Source organism: Erythranthe guttata, chromosome 11 (assembly GCF_056151865.1).
Source record: "Erythranthe guttata isolate IM_541 chromosome 11, IM_541, whole genome shotgun sequence".
Classification (NCBI taxonomy): domain Eukaryota; kingdom Viridiplantae; phylum Streptophyta; class Magnoliopsida; order Lamiales; family Phrymaceae; genus Erythranthe; species Erythranthe guttata.
In genome coordinates, this window is record NC_142543.1 from 733,909 (window position 1) to 746,080 (window position 12,172).

At 37.4% G+C, this 12,172-nt stretch overlaps 2 protein-coding genes across 3 annotated transcripts; both read left to right on the forward strand.

The window, feature by feature from the left end:
- Positions 1-1,012: 1,012 nt before the first annotated feature.
- SEC15A (exocyst complex component sec15A) lies at positions 1,013-4,643 on the forward strand. Of its 2 annotated transcripts, none has more exons than XM_013001954.2 (2): positions 1,013-1,508; positions 1,912-4,643. In XM_013001954.2, exon 2 carries the CDS (start codon positions 1,945-1,947, stop codon positions 4,312-4,314), a length of 2,370 nt encoding a protein of 789 aa, XP_012857408.1. In that variant the 5' UTR covers positions 1,013-1,508; positions 1,912-1,944; the 3' UTR covers positions 4,315-4,643. The 2 variants fall into 2 exon arrangements, with proteins under 2 accessions (XP_012857408.1, XP_088681816.1); XM_088825690.1 differs by having other exon boundaries at positions 1,218-1,508; positions 1,916-4,643.
- A 1,536-nt stretch (positions 4,644-6,179) lies between these two features.
- On the forward strand, positions 6,180-10,207 carry LOC105976692 (protein NRT1/ PTR FAMILY 3.1). Its single transcript, XM_013001950.2, has 4 exons — positions 6,180-6,587; positions 7,247-7,464; positions 7,570-8,132; positions 8,840-10,207. Exons 1-4 carry the CDS (start codon positions 6,437-6,439, stop codon positions 9,732-9,734), a joined length of 1,827 nt encoding a protein of 608 aa, XP_012857404.1. The 5' UTR covers positions 6,180-6,436; the 3' UTR covers positions 9,735-10,207.
- Positions 10,208-12,172: the final 1,965 nt, after the last annotated feature.

The following is a 12,172-nucleotide window of genomic DNA, read 5'->3' on the forward strand; positions in this document are numbered from 1 at the left end:
CATGAGGGATTAAATGTACTTTCTATGAACATGATAGACCAAGAATGTGAAATTTATACAAATTTGGGGGTGAAATTGATGTATATTTTTCCCAATTTGCTTCCAAGAAATTTTGCGGCCCATTAAGCTTCGGCGGCAAAAAGCCCATGCGTAATAAGAAGGGCAATAGGGTCAATGCTCTCATCATCAAAAGCCCACTTTCCAATTTTTATTTTCTTAATTCAAACTTTTTAATTTTATTTATTACGGGTAAATTGATGCCACTTTCTGAGATAAAGTCAAATTACAAAAAAAACTCTTCATGTTTGGTAAATCCAACCATACCCTTTGACTATGAATCTTGTTACACGTTTAGTTTTATTGCGACAAATTCAACATAATCTTCAACGTTTCGTGAAATATTCATCTAGTTTGTACTCGTTTTATGCAAAAATGCAATTTATAATGCACCACAATCAGATATTTACAAGTAAGAGATATATATTATAATCATCTTGTAAAAAAATCATAATTAAGGGAGATGGTTGTAATTATCAAAACATAAGGGTTTATTTATTTATTTGACATTACCTCAGAGTGTGCTCATATTTATCGTAATACTTAAGAGTCGGCCGAACAAATTACTGAGAATACTAAACATTAAATAAAGTACAACTATTTAGTTAACAAATTCTCAAACATTAAATAGGGTGCAACTATTTAGTTAATAATAACTCATCTCCGGATCCAAACGAGGCCTTAATATATAAAAAAAGGTAAATTACACCCACACCCCTGAGGTATGCTTAAATAACTGTAAGGTCCCTGTGGTATCGATAATTACACTCACCCCCCTGAAAGGTAGTTAAAAACTTTAACGGGATAATGCATTGGATACATTATTCCGATAGGGTTCTAATGGACTATTACTTTTAGCTAGTTGTGGAGATAACATAGAGTCATGGGGAGTTATGGGGTGACATGGCTCCCCCAATATTTTTTAAATCACCCATAACTCTTTGTTGTCTTCACCACTTCCTGAAACCAATAGTCCATTAGAACCCTATCGGAATAATGTATCAAATGCATTATCCCGTTAGAGTTTTTAACTACCTTTCAGGGGTGAGTGTAATTATTGATACCACAGGGACCTTACAGTTATTTAAGCATACCTCAGGGGTGTGGGTGTAATTTACCCTATAAAAAATTAGAAACAACAAAATTAAACCAAAATGTTTGCATCATAGAAAACATTTGGGACTGTTGTCTTTGCTTCCAAGTGAGAATGTTTTTTTCCCCTAATTTAATTATTACAAATAGACCCCTGTACGCCATCATCGCCCAATAATGGAAACTCCGGCTCAGTATTAATATCACACACACACACACACACACACACACACACACACATAAACAATATCGACAAGAATTGGGCGTTGGATTCTCCGACGAGAAGAAAAACCCAAGAAAAAAAACGTTTCTACGGAAGGCGAATTATTGGATTCGTTTGTTGATTTGCTTCGTTTAAGGTAAAAAGGGCTAATCTTTTGTATTTCTATTTCTATTTCTATGCTTTAATTGATGGAAATCTAACTCATTTTGTGAAACCCCCTTTTTGCTTCGACTGTGATCGCCCAACCCTAGTTTTGGAAATTAATTTTGCCAGAATCTTGTAAAGGAAATAGATCTCAAACTGGAATTGTGTGTGTATGATTAGTGACTTCCCGTTTTGCCCTTTTGCTTTGCTTATTGTTGTCACTGTTAGAGATGAAACCGAATATGCTGTTGAAATAATTATATGCTCTGTTCTCTCTCTCTCTCTCTCTCTCGACTTGCTCTGCTTTTTTTTTGTTTGTTTTCATTATCAAGAATTTCAGTGTGATCCTGTAATGTTACTGTAAAAACTCATTGATTGTATGGGTTCTAATTTAGACAGGGATTTTCGACAAAAAAAGAATTCCAAATATGACCTCGAAAACCAAGAAGAGAATCGTGACGGAAAATGGCGACACAGGCGAGGATTCGGTTCTCGCAACTATGGTCAGTAATGGCGAAGATTTAGGCCCGATGGTCAGGCTTTCATTCGAGACGGGCAAACCCGAATCCCTTTTGCAGCAGCTTAAAAACTTAGTTAGAAAGAAAGAAGTTGAGATCGAAGAGCTTTGCAAGCTCCACTACGAAGAATTCATCGTAGCTGTAGATGAGCTGCGTGGGGTCCTTGTGGATGCCGAAGAGCTCAAAAGCGAGCTCTCGAGCGATAATTACAGGCTGCAACAAGTCGGGAGTTCCTTACTCATGAAACTTGAAGAGCTTCTAGAATCTTACTCGATCAAGACGAATGTTACGGAAGCTATTAAAATGTCGAAAAACTGTGTCCAGATCTTGGATCTTTGTGTCAAGTGCAATATTCACGTTTCCGAAGGTCGATTTTATCCGGCTTTGAAAGCGGTCGATTTGATCGAGAGAACTTACATGCAGAATGTTCCTGTTAAGACGGTTAAAATGATGATAGAGAAACGAATACCGTTACTTAAATCGCATATCAAGAAGAAGGTTTGTAGTGAAGTTAATGAATGGTTGGTTCATATAAGGAGTGCTGCGAAAGATATCGGACAAACTGCTATCGGATATTCTTCGTCCGCTCGTCAGAGAGACGAGGAAATGCTGTCTCGTCAGCGAAAAGCCGAAGAACAGAGCTGTTTGGGGTTAGAAGACTGCACCTACACATTAGATGTCGAAGAGATCGATGAAAACTCTGTCCTAAAATTCGACCTCACCCCTCTTTACCGAGCCTACCACATTCACAACTGTCTCGGAATTCCCGAACAATTTCGTGACTATTATTACAAGAATCGGTTTCTGCAGCTCAAATCTGATTTACAGATATCATCTGCACATCCATTCCTGGAATCCCATCAAACCTTTTTAGCTCATATTGCGGGTTATTTTATCGTTGAGGATCGGGTTTTGAGGACAGCTGGGGGTCTTCTTTCGCCGACAGAGCTCGAGACAATGTGGGAGACAGCTGGCGCGAAACTAACCGCAGTCTTGGAGGAGCAATTCTCTCACATGGATGCAGCTAGCCATCTTCTCTTGGTTAAGGACTACGTGACTCTCTTCGGTACAACGTTAAGACAGTACGGTTACGAAGTGGGCACAATTCTCGAAACTTTGAACAGCAGCCGAGAGAAATATCACGAGCTTCTCTTAGCAGAGTGCCGTCAGCAAATTACGGATATTTTAAGTAATGACACTTGCGAGCAAATGGTGATGAAAAAGGAGTCAGATTATCAGTCGAACGTGCTCCTGTTCCATCTCCAAACTTCGGATATAATGCCGGCTTTTCCCTATATTGCCCCTTTCTCTAGCATGGTGCCCGACAGCTGTCGCATTGTACGCTCGTTTATTAAGGATTCGGTCAACTATCTATCTTACGGGTCCAACATGAATTACTTCGATTTCGTCCGAAAGTATTTGGACAAGCTTTTGATCGATGTCTTGAATGAGGTCATACTCAATACGATTCACAATGGAACAATAGGAGTTTCTCAGGCGATGCAAATTGCCGCCAATATCTCCGTTTTGGAGCGGGCTTGTGACTATTTCCTCCAGCATGCCGCCCAACAATGCGGGATTCCCGTGAGATCGATCGACAGGCCTCAAATTGGATTAACGGCCAAGATCGTCTTAAAAACTTCGAGAGATGCTGCTTATCTTGCTCTATTGAGTCTAGTGAATTCCAAATTAGACGAATTTATGTCACTAACAGAAAACGTGAATTGGACATCCGACGAGACAGCTCAGCACGGGAACGATTATATAAACGAGGTTGTAATATATCTCGACACAGTTCTGTCGACAGCTCAGCAAATCTTGCCCTTGGATGCTCTGTATAAAGTCGGGAGCGGTGCTTTAGACCATATATCGAACTCCATTATGGGGACATTTCTGAGTGATAGTATCAAGAGGTTTAACGTGAATGCTGTGACGAGTATCAATCTTGATTTGAAGGCGTTGGAAACTTTTGCTGACGAGAGATTCCATTCGACGGGGTTGAATGAGATATACAAAGATGGAAGCTTCCGAGGGTGTTTGATAGAAGCGAGGCAGTTGATTAACCTTTTGATGAGTAGTCAACCTGAGAATTTTATGAACCCTGTTATAAGGGAGAGGAATTACAATACTTTGGATTATAAAAAAGTGGCTACGATTTGTGAGAAGTATAAAGATTCGGCTGACGGGCTTTTTGGTAGCCTTTCGAACAGAGCGTCGAAGCAGAGTGCGAGAAAGAAGTCGATGGATATGCTCAAGAAACGGCTAAGGGATTTCAACTGAGAAAAAATAAAATAAATTCGGAAAATTTCTGTTATGGTTTAGTATTAGCTGAAATTTTTAGTTTTAAGAAAAAACTGGTGGGTCCCGTTTCTGTTGTTGGTGCCGGCCGGTATTCTGTCAGAATATAGTTCGACATTGAATTTTTTTTTTTTTTTTTTTTCGAATGTTCTTGTTTCGATTATTTTTTGTTACTGAGGTAATTTGGATCTGAGCAATTGTGGACTGCTTTCATTTAGTGATCAAGAATGGATGTGTACACTGTGTGGACTTGGTGCATAATTTTCTCCAGGTACTTTACGAGTTTACGTATTAAGGTTTCGATTATTTTTCGATTATGGAGTTGATATGCCTGTTGTTTTTATTTTATTACATCTGTTGAAGCTTAATTTCCTTATTCCTTCTTGTTAGTGATTGGGAGAACAATAAAATTTATTTGAAGCATTTTCTTTTTTGGCTTTGCCTTGATTGAAAAAAAAAAAAACACAGTTGTAAAAAAAAATGTGCTGAAAATCGCGCAAAACGCCCAAATGTACTGAAAATCGCATAAATCACCCCCAAATTGTGCTGAAATCGCACAAATCACCCCTAAATATGCCGAATATTGACAAATCACCCCAAATTGTGATGAAAATCTCAGAAATCACCCAAATTGTGCTGAAAATCGCACAAAGCACCCCAAATTGTGCTGAAATCGCACAAATCACCTCTAAATATACCGAATATTGACAAATCACCCAAAATTGTGCTGAAAATCGCACAAATCACCCCTCAATATACCGAATGTGCTGAAAAGCGCACAAATCACCACAATTTGTGCTAAAAATCGCACAAATCACCCCTAAATATGTCGAATATTGACAAATCACCCCAAACTGTGCTGAAAATCGCACAAATCACCCTTAAATATGCCAAATATCGACAAATCACCCCCAAAACAACTGTCGTAAATACCGTATCGTATCAGATCGCGATATGGAACGATATTTATCAGTATTTGATTACGATTGATACATATGCTTAGATGTATCGTTTCCACAAAAATCGTATTGTATCACGATACATATCGCGGTATGTGGTGATATACACTGACTACACTAGGTTTATTCCCTAATGTGTAAGATGAAAAGAAAACAAATAGCATTCATGAGTTTAGGGAGAGTGGGGACAAATTAAAGTAAGAAAATAAAATATATATATATATATATATTTGTATCCATACAGAAGATATGTTTCTTGTACTGTTGTTATTACTTATCAGAATTCAGACCCCCAATCCCCCCCCTCCCCCAATCATTTGTGAGTTTTGACGTAAGCAAGTACGTCAGCAAATCCAGCAATTTTCTCTCATACCCTCTCATACCATCTACCATATATATATACATTTTCTTTCTCTAATTAACGTACTAATTACACAGATACCATCAAGCAGAAGGGGTGTGAATGAGCCGAGCTCGGCTGTTTTGACAGATCCGAGCTCGAACTCGCTCATCGAGTACTTTTTTTCTGTTCGAGATTTTGACGAGCTCGAACTCGAGTCGAAGCTCATTTTGATTTTTTTGAATTATTAAAAATTATTTCTATTATTACATAAAAAAATTACAAAATAATAATGAAATATATATATATATATATAAAGGAAGGCTCGCGAGCCGGCTCGTGAGTTCACGAACAACTAAAACAAAGTTCGAGTTCGAGTTTTTTTCAAGTCGGCTCAGCTTGTTTACCACCCATAATCTTAATGGACACATAAGCTCCACAAATAATTAAATAAAAGGTATGTATAAAATAATTTCCAATATATATATATATATATATACACAATATCAGGACTGAATAATCTGATTTTTTTATTTATTTCAGTTATAAAGCAAAACTGGAGAAATATTGGTAGAAAATGAGGAGGCACTTATTAAGAAGAAGACAAGCTGAGTAAATAGAGTTCACCGATTTATATTTTAATAGAGACAAAGGATCACATGCAAATTAAATCAACTTCTTTTTATTTTCTTTTCTTTGTCCCCACCAATCACATTTGTCTTCTGCCAGAATAAGGAATTTATAGATTAATACTAATTTATTACAGCCCATCTACTGGTTATAAATACAAAGAGTTCTTGTATATATGTTGCAACACACTTTAGAATATATTATGGAGAAGGCTGATAATTTAGAGACAAAAATGTCTGAAAATGGAGATGAGGAGGGAAAGAAACAAGATGAAGTTGTCCAACTTAAGCAGCTTGGTGGTGTTAGAACAATGCCATTCATTCTTGGTAACTCTCTCTCTCTCTCTCTCTCTCTCTCTCTCTCTCTCTCTCTCTCTCTCTCTCTCTCTCTCTCTCTCTCTCTCTCTCTCTCTCTCTCTCTCTCTCTCTCTCTCTCTCTCATTTTTAAATTTTCTGGTTACTAAATGAACTTGATGTTTCATGAATGTAGATAAGTTGCACATAAATATTAATATACAGGGATGTTAAATGTTAATCATGGATTAATTTAATCTACAGTTAACTAATATCTCTTTGTATTAGCACATTGAGAGTTAATAATTTAATGAAGTTGGTAAGATTTTCCATCATCTCAATATTTACTAATCCGAGTTTTAATCGAAATTAGTCGACTTTTCGATCGATTTCGTCTTCGGAAATACCTAAGATTTCCTAGTTTCTCTCTCTATATATGTGTGTGTGTGTGTGTGTGTGTGTGTGTGTGTATCATTTTCTTAGGATGCAACTATTAATTAATATATGAGCAGCTGTCATATGTTTTCTTTCTTTCTTTCTTTCTTTATTTATTTTTAAATTTTGTTGGTATATTTTTCTATTTACTTCTGATATAATATGAGCATGTAGTAATGAATGCAATCTACATGATAAATTGAAAAAAAAAAAATTAATTAGCAACTGCTGCATCAATGAAAAATTTGTTGTTACAGCAAATGAAGTATGCGACAGATTCGCAGCCTCCGGTTTTCACGCCAACATGATAACATACCTAACTCAAGTGCTGAATCTGCCACTTGTCGAAGCATCAAACACTCTCACAAACTTCGCCGGAACTTCGAGCTTTACGCCGCTCATCGGTGCTTTCATCGCCGACTCCTTCGCCGGTCGGTTTTGGACCATCATCGCCGGTTCCATTATCTACATCTTGGTCCGTCTCCAATTCCTCTCTCAATCAATATAGGGGAGGCCGTGGCCCCCCAACGACCGTTTTTTTTTTAAGTAATATTATTTTTCTCTTTTTTTTTTTTGGTAGGGGATGATTACAATTACAATATCGGCAACAATGCCGGACCTCCGCCCTCCACCGTGTCCGACTCAAGAAAACTGCACCGCCGCCACGAAGACGCAACTGTGGGTCCTATACACTGCCCTCCTCCTAACTTCTCTAGGAACCGGCGGCATTAGGCCATGCGTCGTCACGTTCGCAGCCGACCAATTCGAAATGACGAAATCGAAAACCGAATCAAGAAGTTGGAACTTCTTCAATTGGTACTACTTCTGCATGGCGGTCGCCTCGCTCTTAGCTCTAACGGTCGTCGTTTACATCCAAGACAATGTCGGTTGGGGGTGGGGCCTAGGGATCCCCACGATCGCGATGGCCTTATCTCTCGTCGTTTTCGTTCTCGGTTCCTCACTCTACAAGAAAGTTAAACCGGGGGGTAGCCCTTTCGTGAGAGTCACGCAAGTGATTGTTGCGGCCGTTCGAAAGAGAAAGATCGTTTTGCCGCCGAATGATTCGACCGCATTGTATCGGAACAAAGAGCTTGATGCTAATATCTCCACCAATGGGAGGCTCCTCCACTCGAATCAGTTCAAGTAAGCTATGCTCTTTTTATTGCTAGAGAAGTATCTTATTGTTAGCATAAATCTTCAGGTAAATTACAAAAAAGTCCATCATGTTTTCATAATTACATCCACCCCTGTAATCTGTAGATTTTTTACATTAACACCCTTTTGTTGGGGTGGATGTAAGAATTTTACAAACTACAATGGGCTGGATGTAAAATCTCAAAATGAAGGGGTCTTTTAGTTACACTTTACCTCAATGAGATTGGGCCAATTGTAATTTACTCTAAATCTTCATATAATACATTTCTTTAGTTCACTATCCCTATATAAACAACACTTTCACAATCTCTCCAAAGAGCATTTTGTTAGTTATCGAAGGGCATTTATGTCATTTGAACTTAATAATCGAGAGTCGCAAATTTCACGAGTGGGTTACACATTGACCTCCTCGGGTTCTACTTACCTTAAACATTCGATCGAATCGGACTTTAAGCTAATAAAAATATCACGAGGTTTTCGTTCTTGTTTTGACAATTGCACTAAGTATAGGTGGTGACGAACACCGATTCGAAGGGCATTTATGCGTTTCAACTTAAATAATCGAGAGTCACATTCGCGAGTGATGCTCCTTGGGGTCTATTTGCCTTTGACTTTCGATCGAATCGGACTTTATGCTAGCAAATGAAATTCGAAGTTGAGTACTAATCGAGTTTTTTGTTTTGATTTCCGGAAAGGTGTCTCGATCGTGCGGCTGTGGTATCGCAATCGGACATGAAAGATGGATCATCCAACGAACCAAATCTATGGAGATTAGCAACCGTACACAGAGTAGAAGAGCTCAAAACCATCATACGAATGCTGCCGATTTGGGCGGCGGCGATACTGTTAGTGGCGTCACACTCCCACATCGGAAGCTTCACAATCGTACAAGCCAGAAGCATGGACCGGCATCTCTCGCCGGAGTTCCAGATCCCGCCGGCGACAATGCCGATCTTCACAACCCTAACAGTCCTAACATTCCTACCGCTGTACGAGCGCCTCTTCGTCCCGTTCGCCCGCTCCTTCACGAAGAATCCCGCCGGAATCACGTGCCTACAGAGGATGGGGATCGGATTCGGAATCAGCATCTTCGCCACCGTGGCGTCGGCGCTCGTCGAGATCAGGCGGAAATCGGTGGCTAGGGCTTTCAATTTACTCGATCATCCGGCGGAAATTATTCCGATTAGTGTGTTCTGGTTGGTGCCGCAGTATTTCCTGCACGGATTGGCGGAGGTTTTTATGGCGGTGGGGCATCTGGAGTTTCTGTACGATCAGTCGCCGGAGAGTATGAGGAGCACGGCGGCGGCGCTGTACTGGATAGCGATTGCGATGGGGAGTTATGTGAGCACGCTGGTGGTTTCGTTGGTGCACAAGTATTCGGGCGAGAGGGGGAATTGGTTGCCGGACCGGAATTTGAACCGGGGCCGGTTGGAGAATTATTACTGGCTCGTGACCGGTTTGCAGGTGGTTAATTTTTTTTACTATGTCACGTGTGCGTGGTTTTATAAGTACAAACCGGTGTGTGAATTAAGTGAAGATGAAGAAGAAGAAGCCATTGTTGATAAGAGGAAGCCATTGTTGGATGCATAGTTTATTACAGACATCTCTGTTTTCAGTGAATTCAGATTGTACGGAAAATTATATTTTTTACCCCTCAAGTTTTCACTAATTTCACATTTGATCCACTAAGTTCTCAAAAATCACATTTAATCCATTATGTTTAAAAAATTCAACACGTGTAGTCTTTTTCGTCAATTTTCCGTTAGTACTAACGGAATCAAACGTGTGCTCACCACTGCCTTCACTGACGAACTAACAGTAAATTCACGAAAATGACCAAAAGTGTTATATAGTTGAAACATGAGGGACTAAATGTGTTTTTTTGTGAACATGAGGGACCATATGTGTAATTGGTGCAAACTTGAGGGGTGAAAACTATAATTTCCGCCAGATTGTCAGTTTCTCATTTTTTCGTGAACGGGGATCGCTATTAAATTTTTCGGAAAATTTCTAATTTTTTTCGTGAGTTTATGAAGAATCGTTATAAGCGGAGTTTCGGAAAACTTGTGACATGTATGCCCATCTAAATACTTATCATGCCTCAATATCTAACATATATTTGCATGGGCCTGGACTTATAAATAGATTACATTTCAATATGCATTCCATAGGCCCAATTATTATTTACTTTAGCCCACTCAAAAATACAACTCCAATCGGAAAATCAGAATTTTGGAAATCAGAACGAAAAAAAAGTTCCAAATTTTTTTCGAAACAGGCGCAAATTGGAGATTTTGTTTCACATTCCTCTAACCAAACAATCCCTTAAACGTCACACTACTTTTTAACCTTTTCTTTATTGGCAAAAAAAAAAAAAAAAAGTAATAAGGAATTAATGGTCCATAATACCCTTGGAAGCAATCATTTTGCCTTTATTAAATGAATTGAGTGAGGAAAATGGAAACGAGTCATACTTCACTAAAACCTTATTATTATAATTTATATATGACAATGAATTATTATTATAGAGGCTTCAATTGTGGCCAACACTTTTTGTGGCTTAAAACAAATTGACAAGTGTTTTATTTTGTGTGTGACTTTTGACTCATCACATATTCATTCATTCATAATATGCTTATCTTCTAAACTAGTTCACATTCTTTATCCACTTTCCTACCCTTTTTTAAAATATTTCAAGAAAATAGTAAAAAAAATAAAAATTGTAATAACGGAACTCGCAGCTACCTGTATAGGTGCATTGAGTAAACCCACATTCTTGTATAATAGCTTGCAAACAATACGAGAGACGTAAATCACCCTGTAATATAGTAATCTTGCTATGATTAAGATAGTTCTTGTAATTATTATTATGAATATTATTATTCCAATTACAAGATAACTAGAATTGCTAAGAAACTTTTGACCAATATTATTTTGAAAGCAACGAGGTGCTTTTATTTATTGAAATCAATATGCATGAAGACAATATATTTAAGCTTTAATTATACAAGACAAATGACCAAAAGTAGGAAAACGAAAGAAATAAAAATAATTAAAAAAAAAAAAAAAACTTGTGGCATTCGATAATAATGCATGAATACATCGCATAAAAAATAAAAAGAAAAGCTAATTAAAAGTATTTGATGAAGACTGGTTTGGATATTCTAAAATTCAAAAGTATGCATTTTCTTTTTTCAATTATATAAAAGAGAATTCGATCATGGAGATAAATAATTGAGCTCAGTGATTCATTTTATTTTTATTTTATTTTAGCTCTCTTTTGACATGATTAATTAAAAACTTCATGTAATTAGTATTCATAATCACCCGTTCACAAAAATGTAATCAATATTTATGATCGGATTAGCTTTTGTTTGTTTAAATTTAAAAGAATGAGTGATAGTGCACCAAATTGCGTAATTATATGTAATTATACAATGCAAAATCAATTAATATATTTTATCGAATGTAACATTTTCAAGATCAATTGAATTTCACTCTATATTGAACCATTTAACCTATACAATTAATTGGTCGAATACCTCACTTGATTTTATTATTTCGACAAAAAAAAGATTATATTATATTACATAATTACATTATATTTGCCGAACCATAAGAATCACGAGCGCAAACAAACATTCGTGTATGACGTGTTTATCACCTTCGTATCTTTTCAAAGTCTCTCGTTTAAAAAACACAAAAAAATTAAAAATAAAAAAAAAGAAGTCGATGAATTAATGGTATAGCCTTTTGAGCCACGCAAGAAAGATTTTTGTTATATGAAAAAACAGTCACAAAAATATACAAACATTGAAAACTTTTGGGTGACCCTTCACTTCCCCCACTTCTCCCTACAAAACCCTAATTTTGTTTCTTTTCAAGTTCGACTCCCGTTTGATTACTATTAGGACCATGTGGAATGCAAGTACTCGATCCAACTTTGTTCTATATATATGCTATATTCGGTGAATTTTGTCAGATTATATTCTACTATATACATAAATCAGTACATATTTTACGCACAT

What these genes read in the sequence shown, in the direction of transcription:
- LOC105976692 (XM_013001950.2), top strand. Translation starts at nt 6,437, where the DNA reads ATGTTGCAACACACTTTAGAATATATTATGGAGAAGGCTGATAATTTA. An exon ending in AACAATGCCATTCATTCTTG is followed by an intron (nt 6,588 to 7,246) that starts GTAACTCTCTCT and finishes TTGTTGTTACAG; the next exon opens with CAAATGAAGTATGCGACAGA. An exon ending in GTTCCATTATCTACATCTTG is followed by an intron (nt 7,465 to 7,569) that starts GTCCGTCTCCAA and finishes TTTTTTTGGTAG; the next exon opens with GGGATGATTACAATTACAAT.
- SEC15A (XM_013001954.2), top strand. Translation starts at nt 1,945, where the DNA reads ATGACCTCGAAAACCAAGAAGAGAATCGTGACGGAAAATGGCGACACA.